The sequence below is a fragment of the Ixodes scapularis genome, unplaced genomic scaffold (assembly GCF_016920785.2).
Source record: "Ixodes scapularis isolate PalLabHiFi unplaced genomic scaffold, ASM1692078v2 ptg000236l_1___fragment_1__unscaffolded, whole genome shotgun sequence".
In the NCBI taxonomy this organism is placed as follows: domain Eukaryota; kingdom Metazoa; phylum Arthropoda; class Arachnida; order Ixodida; family Ixodidae; genus Ixodes; species Ixodes scapularis.
Window position 1 is genome coordinate 1,206,853 of NW_024609944.1, and position 27,203 is coordinate 1,234,055.

General features: G+C 46.7%; 2 protein-coding genes across 2 annotated transcripts; one reads left to right on the forward strand and one right to left on the reverse strand.

The window, feature by feature from the left end:
• Window positions 1-373: 373 nt before the first annotated feature.
• Window positions 374-6,138, reverse strand: LOC115314242. Its single transcript, XM_040212053.1, has 4 exons — window positions 6,100-6,138; window positions 3,117-3,288; window positions 2,024-2,100; window positions 374-643 (listed from the first exon to the last, which is right to left on the reverse strand). The coding sequence occupies exons 1-4, from the start codon at window positions 6,136-6,138 to the stop codon at window positions 374-376; spliced, it is 558 nt and encodes a 185-aa protein (XP_040067987.1).
• A 7,586-nt stretch (window positions 6,139-13,724) lies between these two features.
• Window positions 13,725-14,945, forward strand: LOC120841190. Its single transcript, XM_040212054.1, has one exon. The coding sequence runs from the start codon at window positions 13,725-13,727 to the stop codon at window positions 14,943-14,945; it is 1,221 nt and encodes a 406-aa protein (XP_040067988.1).
• The last annotated feature ends 12,258 nt before the right edge of the window (window positions 14,946-27,203 follow it).

Genomic DNA, 27,203 nt, shown 5'->3' on the forward strand with positions numbered 1-27,203 from the left:
GACGTTGTCGTTTGCCTTGTTGCCCGCCGTAGACCCTGTCAAGTTTCTTGGCTCCATTTTTTATAGAAAGAGCTACGCTTTGCAATTATACAAGAAAAAAAAACGAAGCGCGAAATACACTAGACGAAAAAGTTTTGATTGCTACGTGAAGGAATCGATTTTTACGGTCCATTTTAGAGCCTGGCGACTAGGGTTACCCTATATTTATATTAAAAAAAACCTGGCATAGGTTTTTGACCTTCAAGAGTAAATGTGCTGAAGAAACTAAAAATAAAATGCATTTCTTCAATGCATTACACAAGCACAAAAAAACTTGTTTAGCAACATGTAAAAAAAAAAAGCCCCCAAAAAAAGAAAGGAAAAAACCTTAGTTTTATGGTCTTTTTGAACTCAGGGCAGTGAGCAGCCTTGTGCCCATGCAGCCCAGCTTTGAGTGTTTCAGACCTGCAAGTCTTTCGAAACAAACAAATGTACGACGACACTTAACGAAGTACTGAAGGTCAAAAACCCATGCCAGGCAAAAACAAAGTGCTACAGCTTCCAGAGGGCCCTCTGCCTCATAGGCCTGGTTTTCAAAAAGCACACTGCAGCGCTCTGTTGATGTCGTGGGGCACACTGCGATGGGATAGACTGCGGGGCAAGTCTGAAACAAAGATTCAAAATTAAGACAAATTGTATAAAGTCAGTTTTTCTTGTTTTCACCATTGTTTTGCTGATTTTCTTTGTTGCCAGCTACAGTGGTGACCCAAAATACGGACAGTATCAACCCCCCCCCCCCCCCGAGTATCAACTACTAGGCGGTGTGCCACCCCTCTTCTGGCCACAGCACCCTAAAGTTTGGCTTTTACAAGTAGAAGTTCGGTTTTGTGTCTCAAATGTCACCAAAGGCAACGTGTTTCTGCCATCTGGTTGCCGCCCTTCCGAATGAGGAAGCGTTCAAAGTTTACGGCATTCTTTAGAATCCGCCTTCGGCCACTGTATGAAGCACTTAAAGCTTCCATCCTTGAAGGAATGACGGTCTCAGAAGGCAAGCATTGCAGCAGCTGCATCCAGCAGATCAGCAACGTCAAGACCAATGTATTCAATTTTGCACATGCTGGCTGGCGTTTGGCACACGCTCTTCGTACTAACTGATCGCCGCTTCCACAAAGGCAACCAGCACCTGTGAAATATTTCTGCTTTTGCTGAAAATGATGTTATGGTCTATATGTAGAAACACTTCACTGAAGCTTCATATATTGTCCCCCTTCAACTAAGAACTGAACAAAGCATGAATCTGGTCAAACCCGCTAGGAACTTAAAAAAAGAAATTTTACTGTGAGATTTAGCTTGTGAAGAGCCCAGAAAAAGCTGTTTGTTATGAAATGGTAGCTACCACTGAAAACAACCAAGAGGTTCTATTCAGAAATGACAGCTGACATCTCTTGTAAGTGGCTAAAAGAATATATGACAGGTCATTAGACCAGTGAGACTTGATCTAAAACAGGCCTGAAAAATTAGCCCCTACATGAAACAACTAAGTTTCAACATTCACTAAAGATGTTTTACTGCCGAATGTCCGACCGATGCAGGCGATAGAGATAACCAAGGGTGGTGTTTGTGGAGCGATCTCCCGATAGGCACACCAAGCACACAATGGCACTCGCTGGATTTACTCTCATAATGACTGCACCCAGGGGCAGGTGCAGGAATTTCCTGAGTGGGGGGGGGGGGGGGGGTCAGGTGTTGGTCAGCGTACCTTATGTTTAGGAACCCTCTTCCTCTCTCCTTGTTTCACGCCCTAAATTTTACACATTCAGAAATCAAGAGGGAGGTCAGAACATTCGGACCCCCCCCCCTCTAAATCCGCCCCTGACTGCACCCCCAACAGGCATCAATATATGGACTTATTTTTAGTTTTGAACTGCGTCCAACTTAGCCGGCTAGCCACCAAGACAGCCGAAATCATGGCAGTCTTGTTGCCTACAAATTTTTTTTAGTCATGCTGTATATAGTCTAAAATGACGAAAATGTCTAAACTTACTTCGCATGTGATGAAGGAATTGTGCGTTTCTTTCAGCAGGAGTGGAAACAAACAGAAGAAGATCAGACAGTTCAGTTCTGAAAAATAATAATGGCAAAGTTAGCTTTTTCAGGCAACTAACACTTCCAACTTGCATCCCCCAAATTTTTAATATTTATCAGTGGTCAACCCGAACTTTCTTTTTTCCTTTTTGAATGAGGAAAGTTCATTCGTTGATATTCTCACACCAACACCCACCACCTAGTCATGCCACTGCAGTAAATTGCAGCGTAATACACCGAGACCGATCTTTGTGGACCGCTCGAAGTGGGTTGCATTAAAAAAAACTTTAGATGCTCAAGTTACTGCGAACTTGTGAGAATGGCAAAGTATCAGTTTCAAAAGCCTAGTCCCCAATACGCTATCTATTCCTTCTGGCGCGCTTTGGCGACACATGAACGAGCATGGTGCATGAAATGCCCAGATGTTATCGAAGCTAGAAAGTTCACGCTGGAGGCGGGACAACTGAAACTGCTCCCCGTCGTTCTCACTTAGCCCGCGACTAGACCACAACTCGTCCGCACTAGAGATGTCAGTTCAGGCATCACTGCTACGTTCTCGAAGCACGTAGTCTGCGTCATCTAACGAAATCAGACCATCAAAATGGCACTAGGCGAGAAATAAGGCCCCGATTTTGTTTCCTCATATGCACACACTTAATGAACACATTAATCACCCATGCTAGTAATATTTTTGAAACTAATCCATTCAATTATGCTCAGTGCCAAGTGTCACGGCAATGCAACAAAATAGGAAGGCTGTATATAAGCATCACATCAGTAATGCAAATTTATGTTTTCTTTTAACTACAGCCATTCACCAATCTTTTTTAAAGTCACGCATCACCAGACGGTCACTCACAATTTAAAATTAATGTACAGCGGCAATTGGAATTTCAGATGCCATACAGCTCACTCCTAGATCTCAAATTTACATAGTTTGCACCCACCTATAACACGAACCGAGTCGGCACCAATTTGGTTGCCAAAGAAAGCTAGCTGGATTGGGACTTCCGCTAACAGTCAATGAAGGCTTAATTCTAAAGCAGGTATACCTTGTTTCTCGGATTCCTCAACAACATCCATCCGTTCAAGAGTCTTGTAAAAAATATCCGGCTTTGGCTTGTTCTCCGTTATTTCAAGAGCTGCTGTCAGGTTTTTGGAGGCCATCTCAAAGAAACGTTGCTTCAGATTGATGCTTGTGATCCGTTCAAACTCATAAAAAATCTGAAATAAAAAAAAGTTTACCTTTAGTCAACCTATAAATCATAAACTACCCTATAGAAAAGCAGAAGGCAAGTAAAAAAGATTCCCATTTTATTAGGAAACAGAATCATAATTGCAAAGGTGTCAGTGGGTTAAAGACTCGTGGTGCTTGCTTTTGCCATGGAGGTAGTGCCAGTTAAAGGCTATGGAATTGTTATCAGCTTTCTGAAAGTAATTAGTTCCAAGCACATTTCATTATGCTTATGATCACATTTATCTTCGCCCGTGCTTCAACAAATGCTGATAATACTTCAAATAAACAAATACATAAAAACAAGTATGAAGTACCCAGATTCGCCACATAAACCAGACTAACGCAGAATGCGTACTGTTTTTGGTTGGCCAGTTTCGATCAGAGGCATCTTTGGCAAGTTAGGCTACTGATGAAATTTGTTCGAGAATGAGACATGAAAATACAACACATACTACATCACTCAACTTTATGCAAATTGTCCTTTTAGTGCACGATATGTTGCCTTTTACTTCATCTTCTGCATGGTCCTCCTTTCACCTTTTGTATCCTTTTCCGCCTTCCTACGCAGTTTCAAAGATTCCTAACCAGGCTTTCCAAGGCGTGACAGTGCTGTGATAAGACCCTGCAGCTCATTAACTACTGTGTCTAGGGATTACATACAATTGGTGCTACTTCTCTTTTTGGTGGCCACAAGAGTACTATAAAGATTGCAGTTTCCAAGACAGCAAATATTAAAAGTAAGGACACTGAAAATAAAGAACAAATTTCTTTGGGATAACATTATTCACTGCAATGGACGTTAGGCAGACAGCGTTAGCCAATAATCAGTAGACTACAGTCGTCAACTGATTTTTCGGACAAGTCCAATTATTCAGCTCACACCATAGAGTTAATGCGTACCAATGCCTCGATACTACGTCCTACGTAAAAAACAAGCTGGGTTCAGGTTATAGTCGGGTTTTCCGGTACCGCTACTGCCAACATTACCAGCCCCTGCCCATTTTTATAGTTCTCCTCAAGCGCCGCAAACATATATGCGGCAGAGTACGACCGAGAGAGACCAGACCGGTTTTTAAGCCTCTTACGACGTCTTAGGACCGGATACGCTGCAGCAGAGCTAATCCCAAGACTTCGCAAGAGGCGTAAAAACCGGTCCGATTTTTCCGGTCTTACTCTGTCGCAAGAATGAATGGGCCTTCATGGTCCAAGTTGTTTGAGTGTGAAAAGAGCGGCCGTCTGCCATTTTTGTGGTCTTGAGTGCAAAGGTATTTTGCCGATAGGCTTAGTATTGAAGCAAGCTTGGTGGACTAAACATTGTCTCCAAATAGTGCCCACTCCAACTTCGTCGTTTGTGCCAACGAAGGCGCCGACAAAGCGCATCACCTTGATCAAACAGATCAACAAACAAGGAAAAAGTGAATATAAAGCAAAAGTTGCAAGAGAGCTTATATTTGACATCAAGCAAGTGGAAAGTGGCTAATATGCAATGAAAAATGTGTGGAAATTTGACATTTTGGCTGAAATCCGCTGTCTGCCCGCTTGATCCAGACAATCTTGGGGTCCCCCCAGAGTCAAAGAATGGTTGGCAATTGTTATTACCTAAAATCCGTTCACTATTCAAATATTTGTTTCAGCTGGTGCATTCTAATTAGAAATGTCTTGCTCGTCGACAAAGCATGCCTAGCAGATGTGAAAATTAAGAACACAAAATTCTTCCCTGCACTGTTCTTTGTCAAATTTAAGCTGTGAGCAAACAAGATACCGAAACAACATGCAAAAACAGGCAGCGGTCGAGTTCAGCTCGGAAGCAACATCAGCCTTCGCAGCGGAAGCGGGTTCCTGAGCTGATAAGGGTCGCATGGCCATAGAAAAGGGGCACCCTACTCTAATGTCTCCTCTGTCACTCAGCTTTCTGTGCAAAGCAGAATTTAGATGTCATATTTTAAGGATCACTATGGCATATTTTCACAACAGGCAACAGATTTTAACTGGAATCTGGTACGTGAGGTCACATTTGGGTGTTATAGCTTTGAGCTCTCTGCTTTGCCTGGATTCAAAACTCACTCGGAACCACTGAGGCAACATCTGCCAGGTGAAGCAAAATATTTAAAACATTGAATAGCGGATTTTAGGTCCTTAATTTGCTCAATAAACTCCACGATGTCTGCTCTGGAGGATAAAGTGTATAATCTAGTAATAGCTGCACTATATATGAAGAAATTCTGAGGGTTCACTTTTCTGCAAAGCATGCAGATTGTCAATCAACCCCGATCGACAGCATGATTCCAGGTGTTTACAGGACAGAGATAATGTCTTCGCAAAGATACCATTTGTCTGGAGAATCGTGTTCTCGATATTGTTAATCCCTGTTATTTATGTACAACGTAATGATTAGCTGTACATGTGTTCTGTGGGAAAGTAGATGCAAGGGCCTTCTTCATATACAGCGCGGCTATTACTCGAGTAAATACGGTAAAGTCGTCCCAAAAGAATCAGCTCTCCATTTCCAGTGTCCTCTTTCCTTATTTGCTGTCTTAGGAAGAAACACCCACTTAATAGCTAGAACACTTCTCCTAGGCACTCAGACAGAACAGGGGCAGAGCATTAGACTACTGGGAGAGAGTTTGGTGGCTCGATTCCTGCAAAGGGACAAAGGGACTTTTGTAAAGAAACATGGCCATGTTATGTTTCCGTTACAACCCATCGTGATGCTTGAGACCTAGAAGCCAGCCCTAAAATGCTTTGTACGTTATTAATTAAAAAGCAAGTAGACTTGATGGCACTAAGCGAAATATTACCTGCTGTTTGAGCTTAAGGGCCGGATAATCCTCCAACATGTCCGAGATTGAGGCGGCCGAGCTGACAAGCTCTCTCCTTGCTTGGAATGTCCTTCCCATGGCGTCGTTTACAATTTCCTTGTCAGGGACCTGTTTCTTCAACTCTCTTTTCATGGTGTTCACGTGGCCAGCGACGCTATGTCGATCCTCTGACACGTCCAATGCTCCAAACTGTGCACACTTGCAAGCAACAAACAAACTTGTTCAGTAAATCTGCTCATCACCCCCCGTCGAAATTTCTTTCCACTTGGCCTTATGTTGCAGGCAAAATATTGGTTTGGAGCAGCCACTGACGATTTTGGAACAGATGCCAATATTTGTTAGCATATCATTCGGAAATAAGAAGTTATTGTATCTCTAAATTAGTTCATCTGTGGCAATGATTGATTGTTCCTCTTTGCAACAGGAGCATTTTACTTATTACGTTCGCTGATAACAGTAGATAGGACGCAAAAGTAACACTGAGCCTTTTTTTAAGAACTAGGGCTCTGTTCAGAGTAGGTTCCATTTACAATGGGTACTTAAAAACTGTCAAAAAAATTATGTCCGCCTTGTCGATGAACTTTTTCTCAAACAATGCGCTTGCACCGCCTGTGGCAGCCTCTCCATGCCTCACTGGAACCCCTTTCTGGTGGTGCCTCGCACCCATGAGACAACCACTTTCAGCTTATCAATGAGCCCAAAATGATGTCTTCACAGGGTTTTGTTCATACCGCCTAACAGGTGATAACCACTGACGGCACAGTCAGGCCATAACCATGCACGACTTAACATTGAATGGTCGTACATTTTGTCCAAAGATGGCCACACCCCATTGCCAGTCTAGCACGGCATCGTGTGCATTCTTGTCAAGCCGGAATCGGCTGGCACATAATCGGGTTTGGCCATCTTTCTGACATGTAGTACAACCAGCTGGACATTTGGTCGTGCATTGCTATGGCCTGACCGTGCAGCCAGGAGCTACGACCCTTTCGGTGGCATAAAAAGCCTGTGAGGATGCCATATCCTGAACATTGATAAGCCGGAAGCAATTGTCCAGGCTTAAATGGGAGGCACAAAAAAAGAAAACTTTCCAGCACGGCATGGAAAGGCTGCCACAGGTGGCACTAGGGCATTCAGCTTGAAGGGGTCATAAAACGCTTTTCAAGCTTACTTTTTCCTGTTTGGCTTTCCTCAACTCATAAATCGTGCAGTCTACCAAACTGTTCAAGAAGACTAAAAGAGGGGAGTCCCCTCTAGCTCGGAATCTCGTTTGTATAGCTGGACAGAGCCATTCTCCCCCTAGAAGATTAGCCCAGCGCTGAAAATTCAGACAAAAGTTGCGTTCCCCACCGCATTCACCCCGAAGTTGACAGTGTTGTGGAAGCTACGTGCTCGTTGGGCCAGGCACACTTGCCACGTGATCACGCTCTCTCGCACAGAGAATGAGGTCTGGTGATGAAAGGGAGGCGGCTGATTGGTCGGGCAAGCGCATAGCTTCCACTGCAATGTCAGCCTAGCGGTGAAGGGAATAAGTAAGGTCCGGTATCGGGTGACATGCGTTTGGACCCGGTGACACGCTATGGTAACCGCGGATGTAGCACAGTGAAAAGGCAGAAAGCTTACGAAGGTACGAAATAGTCCGCTGTGTTTTCAAATTTTCTCACAGGAAGTCAGGCTTTTGACTTTCTACCTTTTTTTCTTTTGGTCCACTGAACGATGTGCTATTAGTAAAATCCCAATCTAAAGTGATCTATACCAGCCGAAAATAAATATTTGAATTGGTCGCATTTAACCTTAAAATAAAGTGTCATGGGAAATTTTCATTGAATGTGTGCAATGCCACACAGAAGCTCAGAATTATTGTGAATATGAATAAGTATGAGGCATCTGTGTTTCGATTCCTATGTCACAGGGCAGAGAATGGACAAGAATTATGTGCGTCCCGCTACACACTTAGTGCGAACAAGCCATCACCTGTTTTCATTGTATTCTTAGTATTGTAGGCTCAGTAGAAACACTAACCTAGTATAAAATACCGGGCAAGCACCCACTCAAACTTTGGAGATAATCGCAAAGAAATGGGGGATGAGCCGTATGTACCGTGCTTATTTTTGAGATTTTACAAATTTGGGAGTGGGCGCTTAGTGTGGAATGGGCGGACACTCGGTATTCTATGGCAAGCCGTAAATTTTGATACCAGGCAGTACACCTTCCAAGTAAAATGCGAAAAACCGCCGAAGTTGTGTTCGCACTAACAGTGTCGCAAGGTGTACAAAAATTTAAGAACCCTCCCCCCACATACCACCGGTGTCCTGTAGCAACGGCGAGGGTCGGAAACATCAGCCACAGCTGTAGTCCCATTGGAGCTCGTTGCTCCGTTGTTGAGAAGAATCCCAAGTCCTTGAAGCTTCCACCGCTCATACTTCGCTTTAAAACGAAGTGAACGGTGCCAGGAGTCCTAGAATGTTCAGGATCATTACTGAGCACTAAGAGATATTCACATGTCATGAAAAACACTTACATATCCTGTACCAATGCTGTCCCGAAGGTCGGGATGCTTGAGGATGAGCTGCCGTGCGGCTTCAGCGTAGAGCCTTCCAGGATAACTGAAAAGTTTCACATAAAATTCTCAGTGCCATAACCTTGATGTATGTCTTGGAGTTAACTTACAGACTGTACTCGCATAAAAGGTGATATATCCACTGGATTATTCTTTTTCTGAGTGTATTTGTCAGGCAGGCCTTATCTTTCTGGGCTTTCAATGAAAGAACAATGTCTAATGGGAAGTCTGGAAGGACAAACTCCAAGTCCGAACGCAGTTTGCACCCCTTCTGTGCCATTGTTTGAAACCACAACACTAGATGGTCTGAAACAGAAAAAGACCTATGAACATCTGCAAACTCTGGTCATTGTAATTTATCAGCACTGTTAAAATCAAAGAACATAACCTTACTCTGCTTCAATCCCAGGGGCATTTCTCTTTTGAACCAACATGATTTTTCCTTTATCTTCTAGAACTGCTCCGCAGTCGTAGTCCACATAGGCCTCGAAGTCCTTGTCAAACACCTGATGGCGAGAGTACACAGAGGATGTAGTAAACATTGCTATCCAGTTATAAACATAGTCGTGAAGGGGGGCGGAGGTAAATTAAAGAAATAAAAGTGCAAGAGCTCTTTCATGAGCAGGAAATGGTTATGTGGGCTGTCATCAAGACATTGTTTGCCTAAGGTGGGCTTGCTCCAGCAATTTCGAGGTTGCTGGTGGGTTGCTCCCTAGCTTTCCCTATATCTACACGCGAGCAGCCCTGACAACTCCGAGACTTTTGAAGCGGCAGCAGCCGCTTCAAACGTCTTTTGACGTTTGAAGCGGGTGCTTCAAACGTCAAACAAAAAATCTTTTATTAATTTAGATGCATAGCTGAAAGTCTGCCATGCATTATAAACCTGTTTATATTTTCACAAAATTCACGTGAAAACCCCCGTAAAGGGAAGTATGTTGACAAAAAACATGAAGATGAGAAAATGGAAGTTTTGACATTGAACATAGAAAATTGTGTGGAGAATGAAAAACAATAATTGCCGTGAAGGTGTAGTGTAAGTCTTCCTGAACAACTCGACATAAAAAATGTAATCCATTGATGGGAACATTAGGAAAAAAAAAAAAGTAAAGAATGAGTGAAATGTTGATAAAATCACATTGGAAGGAAGTGGGATCTCAAAAAATATTTTTTTTGTTCATTGGTCTATCTGGGATTTTTTTGTACAGGCATGCAGTTTACTATATTGATTCCATAACTGCAATCAGATTTGAGATCTCTTTGTCAAAAGTTGTCAACAAAATAAAATATTAATTAGTTCATTTTAAAATGGGTTTTAAAGAATCTTGCTAAAATTTAATGCAAAAGGTATCACGTCCTAAAGAAATGTCATACAAGCTAAAGCCATTTTTGCAAGATAATGAAAGTGAACAGAAGACGTAATAGAGGCCACAAGAATGTCTAACAATGAAATGCCAGTTCTATATACCAAAAATATCATAATGAAAATAGCTCTAGCTTGCAGTCTAGTTCATTTCAAATAAAATAGTACCGAGTTTATGAAAATCGGTTGAGCGGAAGTGAATCAAAAAGCCCACCAGGCCGGAGGATAGCTGGGAAAATAGACTTGGACGTATGGGTATGCATACCCAACAAATGTTGAAGCTTTATATGAGATGCCCTTGGTTTGAATTTCACACTAAAGAGGCACGGGGAGGGAAAGCAGCCCCTTATGCAACAATTCGTTAGCCCTGAGGCATGGGCGAAGTTGTCGAACACGAACTTGATCCAGTTGCTTCTATCAGCGGTAGAGCGAGTTGCGGCATCGGCGAAGGCTTTCGTCGATGCGGCACGTCTCCTCGTAGTGTTTAGCCTCTGCGTGTTGACTTTCAAACCGGCGTCCCCAGTCATCGAAACTCAAAGCGCGCAGAACTAAACAAGCAGGAAATCAAATATACGCGAAAAAGGAAAGCTAAACAAAAAGGAGGTATCAAAATATTTACACGAAGGACGCAAAGACAGGGAACATACGAAACACTAGGAAGCAGAAATAAAACCCTGAAATTATCGATATAGAAAGCTGAGAAATGCGAATATAACATGTCTCGAACGGCGAAGCGAGCGAAAGCAGACGACGCGGGAGCCCGCGGAGCGGCTGGGACGCCGCGCCGGGGAAGTTAGGAGAGGGGTCGCGCGTCTCGGTCAATGAGAGAGCTGCGCCTCGGAGGAGCGCGCGCTTTGCCCAATCAGCGCATTTCCAGCACTCGGGAAAGATAAGCGCGGGAAACTAGCTTCCGAAGAAGGCTAAAATGGAGGTCAGACGCTTGAACTTTGTCGACATTTCAGAGTTTAGGCTTCAAGTCGGGTTCGTCAACGCTTACAAATTGTCACTTTTTCTATTTAGAGACCAAATGGAGCATCTATATTTTGTGAGGATATACTCTTGAACTATATTGACCAATCGTACATTTTGAAAAATTGAATTTTTCGCGATCTTTTTTTATATGTTTATTTGCGTCTCACACTCCCCCGTGATACTCGCGCCCTCCGAAAAGGGTGACCCGACGCGCAATACAGCATCTCGACGCAAAAGGTTACAAGGGGCACACGAAAACACACCGACACTTCTGCGTTCGCATACCAAGATGTTTAAAAAAAAACAAGTCATCCTAATTTTATGTCTAAAATATAAAAGCAGAGCAATTGCCAACTTGCCTGAATTAATGTAGAGTTAATGTCAACATCCGGAAACTTTTGCTGAAACTTTTGAAACTTTTGTGAAACGTATTGCTTGCCTCAGTTCACTCTCGGCACACTTCTCTTGCAGGTCGATAAACTCGATTATGTTCTTCGAACGCAACGAGTAGGTGCATAGTTCCTCCTAAACGGGCGTTGGGACCTCTCGAAAAAGCTGCCCGCTCCTCGGCTGTGGCAACAACGACGGCGACAACGACGGCGACAACGATGGCGACAACACAACACAACAACGGATACCGACTTTTCCGCCCACCGTGTTCCCGCCTTTTTCGCTTCCTGCGGTTCTCCAGTTTCTCGAAGGACGCGACAACGACGGCGACAACGATGGCGACAACACAACACAACAACGGATACCGACTTTCCCGCCCACCGTGTTCCCGCCTTTTTCGCTTCCTGCGGTTCTCCAGTTTCTCGAAGATCATGACGCGGACCACGCGGCTGCCGCGGCGCAGTGGCAATGGCGTCCTCGCTTTTTCGAACATTGAGGGACGTTAGGTGGAAAGAGAGGGCCAATTGCGTACGCGCACGTAGACCCTAGCAACAGCGCTCACGCCGGATTGGCTGACGCTGACGCCGTCTACAGGTCTACATAGGCAGCCGTTTGAACGCAGAAACGCAGCGTCTTAATCTTTTTTTTTTTTAGCATTAGGCGATATTTACATTTCTTTTTTACGACTAACATTGAAAGAAATGAATGCTGACGATGAAACTTCGCTGAACTAAATGGTATGGACACCTCGCCGACCTCTTCTAGATGGATATATAATAATGGCTATACCCTTTGTAACGGGCGGCAGCTTGCGCCAGCTAGCCTAACTTGCGCCTTTGTCTGATTTATTCCCATTTTACCGAGCGCGCTACGAAGTACTGTATCAAAGCAAATTAATCGTTTTAGAGGCTTTCTTTCGTGTCTTGTCTCGAGAAGGCGTAGGCTAACTACAAGCACTAAATCGCCTTAAACTGGTGGTAATATTGTGTGCCCCGCGCCCCGCTTCATGTGTATTGTGTACGTTCCAGGTTTGCGTTCGCGTGCGGGGCTGTATTTCATCTGTCGTTGTTTACTCTGAAAGTTCTTTCGTGTAAGCAGCTGCCATGCCTGTAATATACTGCCCCCTCTGCCCCTTCTATGATGTGAAATTTGTACGAGTTGTAAATCACGTAGGTCAGGTCCATGCAAGTGCACACAATTTCAAAGTGACCTGTGGTTTGGACAACTGCGTGAAAGTATTCAGCTGCTTCCAGACCTATAGGAGGCACCTTTACCGGAACCACAACATGCTCCACACCGAGTTCAGCTAGGATGACGCAGCCCAGTCAACACCAAGTGCCAGTGCTTCAGCTACAGACTTTGATGAGGGCACCGAGCCTATTACACAGCCTTGTGACAGCGCAAAACTCGAGAAAGAGACGCGGCCATTTTTGGAGGTGAAAAGGACATTATTGCTTTTCCATCTCAAGATGACTGAAGGCCTGAAGCTGCCTTATAGTACAGCAGATACTATTTTTGGAATGGTTAAGCTGTTGCTTTCTGCAACCCTCAAGGAGTTTGCAGAGGAGGTCAACAAGAAGCTGACGACTCTCAAGGCTGATCTGCCAGGCTCTGACATCAACACACTGCTTCAAACAGAAGGCCTAGTGGATGTTCTGTTTTCTGGAATCCAAACCAAACACCAGCGAACAAACCTTGTCAAAAAAAGCCTTCCGTACACCGAAGCAAGAGAAATTCAACTGCAGCAAGGTGGGGCTCCAAAAAGATCTTTTCAATATGTGCCCATTCAAGACGTACTCCAAAATCTGCTCACCTGTGACGACATCTACGAAAGTGTGGAACAACCTCCTAGCCAAAGAAAGGACGGCATGTTGAACGATTTCAGCGATGCCAACTTCATCCGAGAGCAGCAGAAAAAGGTACAACTTGCTGGAGACCAGCAAAGCACCATTTTTCTTCTTCTTTACACCGATGAACTGGAACTGAACAATCCACTGGGATCTGCAGTGGGTAAACACAAAATTCTCCTTGTCTACTTCAGCATCCTGAACATACACCCACGGCACCGTTCCAAGCTGAGCTCTATACATCTGCTCATTATTGCCCGATACTCGACGGTCACGGATTTTGGGTTGAAGGTCCTCTTGGAGCCGCTCATTAAGGATCTCAACATCTTGAGGACACACGGGTTTAGAATGCACAACAAACCATTTAAAGTATGCGTCGTTGCAGTGGTTGGCGACAACCTTTCACTTCATCGTCTGGCTGGCTTAACGTGCTCCTTCAGTGGCGGGCGTGTGTCCCGCTTCTGCTTAGCAAAGTATGAAGATTTACGTGATCTTGTCCTTCCCACCCAATGTGTTACAAGGTCGGGTGCATCCCATGCCAGTGACTGCTGCATTTCTCCTGGATCCTGCACGCAATGGTAAGATCTACGGCATCACAGGTCCGTCCCCACTTGCGTCTTTGGAGGGGTTTGACATCATGAATCAACTACCCCCAGATTCCATGCATGATGTCCTGGAAGGTGGGATTGCAGTTGTGGTCAAGGCCGTACTGAAGGGTCTCGTAGATTCAAAGGTTATCAAGAAAGACGACTTGAATCGCATTGCTCAGTTTTCCTACGGACAACATGACAAGAAGTCGAAGCCTGTGTTTGATCCCGACAAGTTTTTGGCTCCATCTGGCAACTTGAAGGGGACCGCTTCCCAGAAATTGTGCCTTTTGCGACTGTTGCCTCAGATTCTTGGAGACTTGATTCCACAGAATGATAGCAACTGGAATGTGTACACAGCGTATCGGCACATTGTGGGCATAATTCTCTCGGATACAATGCCAAGGGACTGTGCTGCATACCTCGAAGTAAAGGTCTCGGAGTTTCTCCGCCTCTTCACAGAGCAGTATCCAGACAAATCCCTGACCCCAAAGCTACACTACCTCCTACACTACCCCAAGTATATCTTAGAATTTGGACCACCCCGCAGATACTGGGGAATGAGGTTTGAAGCCAAACATTCTTATTTTAAAGGACTGGCATCAAAAGTAAAAAACCACAAGAACATCTGCAAGACCTTGTGTCAGAGGCACCAACTCCTGCAGGCGTACCAGATATCTTCTGCTACACTGAGTCAGCCTATTGATGTGTCTGGAGTGGCCGTCGTGAAAACCGCATCACTTCCTGAGGAATTTGTGGTTTTGCTTCCCCAAGGTTTGAGAGAATTGGATTCTCTGAGCTCTGTCAAGACAGCTGCTTTCAACAACTGCAGCTACAGGGTTGGCGATGGATTTGTTCACTCAGTCGATGAGGGCAACCCTAGTTTTGCGGAAGTGCATGGTCTTTTCGTTGCCAGTGGAACGTTGATCATAATGGCAAAAAAGCTCGCCACTGTTGAAGTTTCAAAACACAGATGTTCCTACATCGTCCTGCGTCGTGATGATGCAATGTGTGTAATACCGAACTTCCAATTTGACTATTATCCACTGGACTTTTACCCGTACGGCAGTTTTCTCGAGGTTGTGCCTCATTACGATATATTTGTGTAATCGGGATGTGGACTGCATGTGAAATGGTTGTGTTAAATACATTTGCATATTGTTTTTTTCTATCCTTTTTGTGAAATATATTTATGGTTGAAAACATTTTGCATTTCCTCTTAACATTTATTAAAAAAATGACAAAGGAGGAATTTATAGAATTTAAAGTGAAGTCAATGGATGTTATTAAAAGAAAATAGGAAAATGAAGAATAAATAGTACTGTATTAAAAATAAGGTGTGAACAAAAATGATCTCTCTTATGTCGTCTGCCTCAGCTACCTACCTTCTCTACCAAAAACAAAACAAAAAAAGCTCTACCATACAATATGATAGTTGCAGCACTTGACATGCACATAGATTTAAAGAGCGGTCTGAAGGTCCTAATTGTATAAAGAAATGCAAACCAATTAGATATTGGGTGTTTATATTTTAAAGTAACTGAGACTGCAAAATGCTCCAGCTAAGTAATGGTAAATAATCTAATGAACCTCTAGGATCTTGAACCTCCACAGAAGTCGCACTGACTGGACAGATCTTTCAAGAGGTTCTTTCTTAAAATATTCCATCTTGCGCCTCCACTGTATGGAGACAATTTGGTCAACGCAGTGTAACAGCTAACTGCTAGTTCTGTTGGCAATGAGTTTTACGAATGACATTTCATGAACAGATTGTTTCGTCAACATGCGAGGTTTTATCAACACGTTTCGTCGAAAGATGCCCTGGCATGCTTTATGACACATTCTGTGACGTTCCGTGCACATCGCATTGGCTGTCAGTATACTAATCGTAGCGTAGCTTGCCGAACCCTGGGCGGTTCTGATTGGGCTAGGCACAAGCTTGAGCCTGAAATTGTAATTCGTTTGCCCCAAGTGAAGTAGAGCAAAACAAAGATGCCCTGGCATTAATCCCCCCTCTAAAAACTCATCGTCCTGATGTGCTCTAGAGGAAAACAAAGAAACTGAATTGCAGACTACACACATCTGTAAAACACAGTCCTAACAAGCGTAGCGTGGGCACACAGTTCAGAGTCCTATCAAATGTAGTATGGCTTGAGGCACACGACATGGACTATTTTGGGTCACGGGTGGCGTCGTCTTGATGGTCGACTTCCGTCGGGAAGCACCTCATTGGTTTTAAGGGGTGCTGAACCGAAATCTGGATTCCACAAAGCATGGCGGCAAAAGCGTGCAACGGGATGCTACAAACATCAAAACATGGCAAGCGGATTAGGAGAGAAAACACTGTAAAATATCTCGGTGTCATTATCAACAACAGAGTAAACTGGCAACCTGCTGTAAAAAAAAGTCTTATCAGAGTCTGAAAAGCTTCTCGGTGCAATCCAACGCATCGCCGGTTGTGACTGGGGAAGCAGTCAAAATACAATGCTGAGCCTTTATAGGGGACTTATTGTAAACCGCTTCCTCTACGCTCTCCCTCTTCTGACAACATCAAACGCGCAATGGAAGAAGCTCGAACTCTTTCACAGGAAAGCTTTACGCATATGCTTGGGCCCCCTGCCTACCTACACTAATAGACCCTTTCAGAAATTCAGTGCCATCTGGTGGTTCGTAAAGCAGTTGAGGTTTTGCCCTATCAATGGCGGAAATGAACTTGTATCGGCACCGTCACTTTCGCAAGTCGACGGCACGCGAGGAATTATTCAGTGTGAGTTCTTTCTCGATCACTTTCAGGTCGATGGTGACCAAGAACGTGCATTCAGAACAAAGCTCCAACCCACTGAGATGCCTCGAGAAAATTCTATACACCAAAGTGCTTTAAAGCCGATTGTGTGCCGCGACAGATTGACTGAATCTGAGCAATTAGAAATAAACGCTTACGTAGCTCTTGTGTTCCAGCCCTACTTCGTTTCGTACTGACCCCCGAACGTACAGGCCTCGCAATATCCGCTTAGGAGCATCTTCAACGTCTTCCTTTATCAGTCACTAGAAGGCCGCCATTCGTATGGCACAGATGCCGTTCCACAGATGATGATAGTGATGATCAAAGTGGCCAGACTGAATTTCGGAAAGGGTCTATTGAAGCAGGGGATTTACCACTAGAGCTGCAGGCCCATGAGAGGGCTCTATGACACATGACTAGATTTCACCGTGCCCAGTCAACTTCCAAATTCATCGACAAACTAGCATCCCGACAGCATTCTCGCTTAAGTCAAGTCGCCAAAGCTTTCCGTGACTCAATCGACTATCCGGAAAACGTCCCACCTCTGCCGCCACCACATCAGGAGTTACTCTTCAAAGTTGACACTGAGATTCTTGACCTACCACAACGTCGGCGGGTAGCAGTGGTGATATCCCGGAAAATTACACTAGAACTAATACACACAGATTACGATAGAATGTTACACATTTACACTGATGGCAGCATTAAGAACAACACAGCTGCAGCAGCGTACGCTGTCCCCGAACTTGGCCTCAGCAACATGGGACAGCTTGATACTTGCTTCGACACCACAACAGCTGAATTAATGGCTATCTGGCTAGCAATCACCGAGACACCCCTCCCTCCAGCTCCCCGATCGGTTGTGGTGTTTACGGGTTCAAACGGAGCATTACGCCAACTCATGAACCTGGAGTATGCTTCCCCTCTTGCTCGAACAACTGCAGAACTTGCACAAACCGCAGGCAGAAATGGAAACACCTTTTACTTTCAATGGATTCCTTCCCACGTTGGCATCCAAGGTAACGAAGAAGCTGATGCTCTTGCCACAGCTGCCCACTCCGACAGCTCACCAAGTTTTTTTGTGCATACAAACTATTCGGCCAATTCTTTTATTCAAAGAAGCATTAGAATGCTACACCCCGACCCTGAGACAGCAGCAGGATCTCCTCCAGATCTCATTCCGAGGAAAAAATTTAAAAGAAAAGAACAGGCGCTTCGTCATCGACTTCGAGTCGGATGCGCCAACACAAGAGACTCCACCTCATTCGGCGCTCCTCTCCCCCGCTATGTGAAGCCTGCAACGTGGTGGAAGACCTTGACCATATTTTATGGACGTGCCCACTACTTGCAGACTGTCGTAAAAACTTCCTTGGAAATGTGAACATAGTCGCCATACCTTCTCCGAATACGACAAAGGTTTTATTTCCAACGGGATCACGTGTAGTGCGAACAAGTGTTCTTCGAGCGGTCCGTGACTTTTTGTCGTCATCAAGAAGAATCGCATCCCAACTATGATGTATACTTACTCCCCTCCCTTCCTCACCTCTGTCCCTCTTTCACCCCACTTCCCAGCAGGGTGTTACAGCTGTCCCCTCTCCTGGGAGACTAACCTATCACCCTGCATCCCACCACTTCTTTTGGATTATTTTATTAAAAAAACATCACCACCACCCACCACTCATACAATGATATATCGAACAGATGACTGTGTTCTTCAAGAAAAGGAGGCGCATTTGACAGATATGTTTTCATCTTGTTGCTTCGAGAAGGAGAGGGAACTGCCTCGCGTCTTCTTGCCCTCGCCGTCTTGAGGGGGATAAACGAAGAGAGGAGAAATGAGACATTTTGACGTCACGCGCCTCGTCGGCCTCGTTCAATCTCGACCTTTTTTTTCCAAAAATACGGCCGTCGATTCGAGATATCACCTTATGGGTAGTGTTGTGGGGATTGTAGCGTCCCGCCTACAGCTCCTGCATTGCTTTCTGAAATTTAAATTTCGGTTCACCATCCCTTTAAGTCTCCAAGACGGCGAAGAACCCTGTAGGGTCCAAAGTAACGCTTGAGAAGCTCCTCGCTGAATTGGTTTCCAGATTGTTTTGTTGAGCTGCTCCGTCAACCCGTTAGTCTGTGGATGGCATAGACCAACACGCGGCCCTGATGTCACGCAGATGCGGCGGCGCGGTCGACGGCACTGCGCATGCGCAGACGCTTCACTCCTCCCGAATTGGGTTTCTGCGCACGCACAGCGCCCACACCTTCTATGGGCAAACGCGGGCGTGTTTGTGAACAGCGTGTTGGTCTATACAGTTTTTCAACGGTGGTCCAAGTGGATTAGACGAAGGATCACTTGGGTCAACTGCACCATGTACGATGACCCTCGGTCTGTGATAAGGACTTCGAGGGCGCCATGCTGGAGGGCGATGTTTCGATGAAGAACTTGGCAATTTGGACGGCAGTCCCCGACGGAAGGGCTTTCGTCTCGGCATAATATCTACGATAATCTGTGGCGACGATTATCCAGCGGTTTCCCATTGCTGACAATGGAAAAGGAACCAGCAAATACATTCCATTTTGCTGGAACGGCTTGGTTGGAGGGGTAATCGGCTGATAAAGACCTGTTGACTTTGACGGCGGTTTCTTGCATTGCTGGCACTCATGGCACAATCGTGTATAGAGATGGACAGTCTTCGGAAGCTTGGGCCAGTAGTATCTTTCACGTATTCAGGCTAGTGTCCGGCTGCAACCTAGGTGTCCTGAAGTCGAGTCGTCGTAGCAGGCTTGAGAAATCTCTTCTCGAAGGCTGGTAGGGGCTACCAGAAGCCACGGCGAAGAACTGATTCCGAAATTCTTATAAAGTACACCTCTCCGAGTAGCGAAGGTCGGCAGGGCTCATGAAAAGACACGAAGAACGGTACTTACTCGACTTTCTAGATGCTCAATCAGGGCGTGCAACTCCGGATCGTCTCGCTGAAGTCCAGCCTTGTCGTCGGTGTCCACAGCATCTAGGAAACACTTGTCGTCAGGACAGCCTGACGTTTCGACGGGGGCTCTGGACAGGCAGTCAGCGTCACTATTTCTGTCCCGACTTGTAGACCACGGTCATATCGAATCCTTGCAGTTGAAAACTTCATCGAGCAAGGCGTCCTGGAGGGTCTTCGAGATTCGCAAGTCAACAGAGCGAGTGGTGGTATGTGACCATGCGGAACGGATTCCGGTATATATACGGACAAAACTTTGTGATCGCCCATACGACCACAAGACATCCTTTTCCGTCGTAGAGTAATTTTTCCCCGCCTTCGACAGCGTTCGACTTGCGTAGGCAACGACGCGCTCCATGCCTTCCTGTAGCTGTAGCTGTAATTTTTCTTCTGCATCTTCCATGACTCACTAGGACTTACGCCTCTTGATTCCAGACGCGTTGTAGAACGACTTAAGCTCCTACACAAAATAGTGAATAATAACTGTGCACTTACCGTAAAATACCGGGCAAGCGCCCACTCAGACTTTGGAGATAATCGCAAAAAAATGGGGGATGGGCGCTTGTCCGGTCATCAGTTTTACATATAAATGTACTGTGCGTATTTTCACAGATCTTATAAATTTGGTAATGGGCGCTTAATGTAGAATGGGCAGATGCGCAGTATTCTACGGTAATCGGGAAAAATAGGTTGGTTTTGTTACTCAATCATGCACTCGAAGCTTCTATCCTTTAAGTCTTGCACTGTACAGAGCCCACCTTAACTGTTTTAAATATTCTTTTTTTCCTCGAACGTTAAAAAACTGGAAACAAAATAAATGGATCAGTTTGTCATCTCGATTTAGATAGATTTGTATCAGAAATACAGTAGCTGTTCTGCTATGGTGCCTGTCAGTCTACTATTGAAGTGTACGTGATTGTTTTTGTACTTTTTTTTTTTTAACTACCGTAGAATACCGCGCATCCGCCCATTCCACATTAAGCACCCATATCCAAATTTCTAAGATATGAAAAAATATGCACAGTACATTTATATGCAAAATTGAAAGGCCCATCACCCATTTTTGCGCGATTATCTCTAAATTTTCAGTGAGCGCTTGCCCGGTATTTTACGGTATATTGCATTTCTCACAACTTTCTAAGTTTTGTTTCGTAGGGTGTGCACATCTTTAATTGTTGGTCTTTTTGAATATATACTTATATTTTCCTTCCAGTCCTGCGATGACCTCATCGAGGTCACAGTATTTTGAAACAAATTAATAAATAATAAATACCGTACAGAGTACGAAGGGCATCACCTTGAACTGATAGAGTCCATCAGGTGTGACGAAGGCAGTCTTCTCACGGTCCTGGTCATCGACCTCAATCTGCCAGTAGCCACTCTTCAAATCCATCGACGAAAAGTAGCGGGTGTGGCGTAAACGGTCAAGGGTGTCACCTACGCGGGAAACTGGAGAGACATCTTTGTTTGTAACACTGTTAAGCCACCTGTAGTCTACGCAGAACCTAAGAGGTCTGTCCTTCTTCTTCACCAGCACGACTGGAGAGGCACAGGAACTGCGCAAAGGCTGGATAATAACGTCGTCAAGCATTTCTTGGACTTGTTTCTGCATGGTTTCCTCTCCTTCACCGAAACTCGGTACGGCGACTGATGAATAGGGGGCACGTCATCGTCAGTAACAATTCTATGCTTTGCAATCGCTGTTTGGCATAACCTTAACGATCTGGCAAAGCACTCACTGAGCTCAGCGAGAGCGTCAGTCAGCTGTCGTCGCTGTGGGGCTGGGACAGACGGGTCGATGTCGATCTCCGACGGCATGGTTCTCTTGTGCTGCGTTGGAGAGGTGTCTTTTGAGATCACGGCGATCGCAGTTGAGTCTTGAATTTCCTCGACGTAGCCCACAGCTGTACCCTTTGTAAGGTGCTGCAACTCTTGCAGAAGTTGGTGACAAGGACTACGGTACGCCCGTCCTGAAGCTCAGTTACGCCTCTTGCAATGCCAATCCCTCGTCCAAGGAGAAGTTGGCCGATTCCTTCCAAAAGTGCTACACCGCAGGTGGCTTCTTCGGTCCCAACGGGCACAAAGACACTCGACAGCGGCGGTAGGTTTACGAGGCTGGTAAGGACTCGCACTGCAGCTAACGTCGCTTTGGGATCTTCCGTCGATTAAACAGGTTTCCGAAGCGTGAGCTTGTTCTCCGCGAGGTCGATGATGGCGCCGTATTCACACAAGAAGTTCATTCTGAGAATGACGTCCCTCGTACAGTCTTGCAGAACGACGAACATCACAGGGCAGGTTTCACTGCGGATCTCAACGCAAGCAGTGCACTTGCCGACAAGTGCAATAAGATGCCCGCCGACGGTTCGTATCTGCGGTCTGTCCGACGACATCGTAACTTTCCGAAGACGACGACGAGAGTCTCTTACTCAAAACGCAGTAGTCTGCTCCGGTGTTGACGAGTGCCGTCGCGTTATGGCCGTCGATGATAACTTTGAGGTTATTCGACACTGTTACAGAAACGTTGTTTCAGGACGTTGCGACGTTAGTGGGAGAGCTCCAATGATCTTGGAGGACCTTGGCATTGTTTGTCTTCAGCAACACCACCTCTCGGCATTGCCGCGCGTAGTTTTCCCGACGAGAAGTGATGGATGACAGGCTGTGTCGGCGAGACTGGTGGAAGGGCGATGGCGAGCGTCGAGGGGACGGTGAACGGAATCCTCGGCGGGAAGAAGAGTCAGGAGATGAAGAGCAGCGGAGGTAGTCCTCGATGTCCCGAGGTCGCTTTCCAAGACCTGGTCGAGGGTCATTGGGCGCAAACCATCGTAGTCCAGCTGGCAGTAGGGGCATCGTTGGTAGATGTAGTCCGCTTCATCGCAGTGGTAGCACAGCGGGCGTCAATCGGCCGTTCACCACATGTGGTCTTCCTGGGCGCCGGTTGTTCTAGCCGGACGTACTGAGATCAATCGTCGAGACGTCAAAGGTACAGCTGTGCTGGTGCATGCCGTCGTCATGGTGCAGGAAATTGACGGGAAGCAGGTGGCGGTCGTTGCGCCATGGCGGCGTAGCTCACCGTTGGTAGTTCCGGTGGTGGCAGGTCGACGGGAGCCTCCGGCTTGATGGCTCGCTGCACCTCTTCTCGCACTACTTCGGTCATGGAGAGCGAGGCAGGGCGATTAACATTGGGCAGCACCTTCCTGATCTCCTCCCAAACGACATAGCGGATGATCTGGCGAAGGTTGTCGACATCGAGGCTGCCCAGGTCAAGTGGCGACAACGCAATCGCCGAACCAGCGTGGGAGCCGGCGAGTCGATTGTAGTGGCTCGATCGTGCTTGCAAACTTGCCCCATGTTCGTGGCTTCAGCGACGAATTTATCTACTGTCGTCAGGGGGATGACGAACAAGGCCACCGAAGATTTCGCTCTTCACGCCCCTCATCAGGAAGCGCAGCTTCTTTTCCTCGCTGGCCATAGGGTCGGTGCGGGCACTTAAACGTAGCACGTCCTCAACGAAGCTGGCGACGCTTTCGTTGTGCCCTTGGGTCCTTACTTGCAGAACAATTTTCAGGCTTTGGCCAAATAACTGCGGAAATTAATCTGCGTCACCTATGGACGAGAAAAAGAAAACCGTATTTTTTTGTGAGCGCTAGTTCAGACTTAAAAAAAAAACTGAAACAAATCGAAGGTCAAAGTGCCTCTCAACTCTCGACGTCGACTTTCGAGTGACATACACTAGCGGTTCAAGTGGTTTCCCCTTCGGTCTTCTCTTTAGAGACCTCAGCCGCTTCCTCCACGATTGTCGACTTTTAAAGGATAGCATCGTAGGTCACTGCGAGCGATTGACACAAAGGACGGTTCGTCACGTGGCTGACGGCGAGTGTAGCAGCGGAGGGGGACAGGTTTTGTTGAATTCCGCGTATCCCCCAGAGACGCTGTAATTTAGTTTCCGTAACCACCACAGGCGGCTGCAGATCGGCAAATAATTCGTTTTAGAGCGCAGCTCTTAGGGGCCCGTTCCCGGCTTGAGCGGCGTCGGCGTCGCCGTCGGCGTCGCCGTCGCCGTCGGCGTCGGCGTTGGCGTCGGCGTCGGCGTCGGCGTAATCAAGGTCATCCCAAGGTCACGTGACCCCCCCAAGGTCACGTGACCCCTCCCAAGGTCATCTCAAGGTCACGTGACCTTCGGGGTCACGTGGGGTCATCTTGGGATCACGTGACCCCCAAAGTCACGTGACCCCTCGAGGTCACGTGACCCCTCCCAAGGTCATCTCAAGGTCACGTGACCCCAAGATGACCCCACGTGACCCTTTGAAGGTCACGTGACCCCCAAGGTCACGTGAGCCCTCTGAGGTCACGTGACCCCCGAGGTCACGTGGTCTCCTCCCCAAGGTCACGTGACCCCCGAAGTCACGTGACCCCAAGGGTCACATGACCCCTCCCAAGGTCATCTCAAGGTCACGTGACCCCAAGGTAACCCCCACGTGACCCCCCAGGTCACGTGACCCCTCTGAGGTCACGTGGGGGTCATCTTGGGGGTCACGTGACCTTGAGGTGACCCCCGTGTGTCACCCAAGGTCACGTGACCCCCAGGTCACGTGACCCCCCTCCCCGAAGTCACGTGACACCCCCCCCCCCCCCGAGGTCACGTGACCCCCCCCCGGAGCATATTAAAGAATGAGGGGAGGAGGAGGAGAAGGAGGAGGGGTCTACCCTCCCCTCAGTACCCTTCACTCCTCCTCCTCAAGAGCTGCGCTCCAATTCGGCGTTACAGGGATTTGTAAACGGCTTTCACTTTTTAGCTTTGCGATTACGCAGCAGAATAGCAGTTTTTCGGGGAAAGGTGACGTGTTTTTGGTCACTTGGGCTTGCATAAACAATATAAAAATGCAAACTGCCAATAGACCGATCTCACTAAGCGTTCGGCGCATGCGTGACGCCGCCATAACTTTAGTTCTCAGGAGACAGACGGCCATGCCCGCGAGGGCTCGTGCCTTATCGTGCTTTACACGCGCAGCGCTCCAGCGAGGTTGTCGCATCCGCAAAAGGACTAAAGTTCCCTCGATGCATTGCGGCAGCGGTGGCGTAGTCAAACTGGCTGGTGAGATCGGTCTATTCTTTCAACATTAAAATCGCTGCACTGGCCCTTTAAGTTTAGCAATGCAGGTATGTCACGATGTAAGGGAAGCCTCGTGGTTCTCAAACCAATCCCTCGCAGTGCCCTTGAATGAAAAGTAGAGGTTCTGGAGGCACTGTGTCGTCGTCCATCCGTTATGTCAGGCGACACATTGGTTAGTCCTGGATCCAGTCTTCCCCGTCCTCGTAGACCTCGCCGTGGAAGGGCGTTGGACTTCGTGGAATCACGGGCAGGTAAACAACGGCGGGTGCTGCTGTGGTCTGCGCCGTCGATGAAATCACCGTCATTGCTGTTTGCCTTGTCCTCGCCGGGAATGGTCCAAATTCAGGAGCTTGCCCCTGAAGACGGCGGCTGGCATGATGCTCAGAGTTTACAACGGAAGGTCGTCGGAAAATGGGGCTTGCTGAACGAGTTCTTGTAGGGGTATGCTGCACGGGTTTCATACCCAGCATCTCCACCAGTGTCACGAAAAATATTAGAGAAGGCGAAGTAAAACTGAACAAAATGAACGTTTAATGGGGCGAACTTGTGCACAAATTTAATTGAAATAACAGCATATTGGAGGCGTCGAGTGTCAGCGATACAACGGGGTCGAGTGCAAGCGGTAACTGACTGTATAAGGCCACGTGGGGCTCCTTTTAGCACACTCCTTTCTAGAACATTCTGTACTCGAACATTTCGTACTAGAACATTCTGTACTTGAACATTTTGTACTAGAACATTGTGTTCTAAAACTAACAACGACCTTTTCCAATTTTGTAGAAGCATCATCTTAAGAGCAAATAAAAACATCTGCCGGTCCCAAGATTTCAACCCGGGACCTCTGTGTGACAGTCGAGCGCGGCGCCCACTGGGCTACCACTAAGTATGCGGCGATACTGCTCCGAACATTCCTACGTAGCATTCAAGTGCTGTCCGACGGTGCTCCCACCAAATGTTCAAGAAGCGAAGAACTGCATGCTTTTGGCATATTCTGGCCAAAATCTGTATGTCTACTTTTATTTTTGATAACTTGACCAACCATGCATATACTTGGCCATAAATGTTTGATACAACTTTCACAATAGAAAATAATATATGAAAATCAAAGCATCACAATTTTAGTTTGCTTCAATTGCGCAATGGTTAGCATGCCTAGAAAATAGTCGTTCGACCTCCATCTAATATAAAAGTTGGATACCGAGTGCCTCAGGCAATTTTTTATTCGCTTCCTAGTCGTGCGTTTTTGCTCTTTCTAGCTGTTATGCATTTTACAGCGCGGCTGTCGCCGCCACTGGAGCATATGAGATGCAAGCTAAAATAAAAATCTATCAATCATAGTCTTCCAGATCGTGCCGCTACGGGAAACGCGAACAGATCGCGCGACAGGCATACGCACAGGCAGGAAAGCATGCTACTCGCGATTGTCGCGTTTGCCTCGCTCGCGTTTGATGATAAAACAAATCGGCGGCAATCGACTAATGGAACACACGTCAGAATAAGCGTCACTTGTGTTCAACACCACCTTCGGACGGCACTCGAATGCGCGTCGAGTGCTGTCGGACGGCTTTTCAGCGCTCTGTACGGGTGCCGTGCCGGCGGACGCCTCAAGACACATCGTTTGATAAAGCGAGTTTCATTGCGTGCGGCGTGATTTGTTGGTCACAGAATAAAATCATCCGGATTTGAAACATTGTCCTCAATCTATAGCTCTTTCACACCGGACGCTCGTTCAATAAGATCGTAAACAATGTTATTAAAGGTACAAGGGACGAGTCCACGTAATGAAGCACACCTGCACCACACGTACTATGCGCATGACGCACGAAAGGAACACAGCTTGGTCACGCCGGGTTTCACAGAAGCTCTAGTGGTCTTCACGAGACGGTGTAGGCAGCGTAGTTCATATACACAAAACGGGCGCGCGTCCATAACTCGACCAGTCCGATTAGCGACTACCGATCCGGCTAGGGATACGCGATACAAAGAAGTCGTTCTCAGCCGGAATAAACACGGTAATAGTTGCGGCGACTAGGGCAGTGTCAAAAGCTCGTTTCGACTCCACGATGCTCCAACAATCAACCTCGAACGACGCTTGGTCGACATCTTTGGCAGCCATAATTGGGTGAGGGACTAAACGACACGGAAGGGATCAACACTCGTGGGACTAATAGATCGGCCGGGGGACGAAAGATAGCTGTTACCGCTTCTAAATAGAGGGCGCTAGGGACGAGGGCGGCAACTCGAGGGATTGGTCCCTCTACGCACCCTTTTTTTTAAGAGTGTACGGTAGAGCCAGCAACGCTATACTAAAACTGTCTAACGTCTCAAGCGATTCCACGCGCTCTCGCGAGGCCGCGGCGCAGTCCCCAATTAAGTGAAAACACGTGCCAGGACCCCGAAGTACTGACAGCGTCCGGCATTGTTTGTTGCCTGGTTACGCCTCAAGAGTGTGACTGCCAGGCAATCGCAGTGCATCCCTGCCCACCTGGGCCAGCGT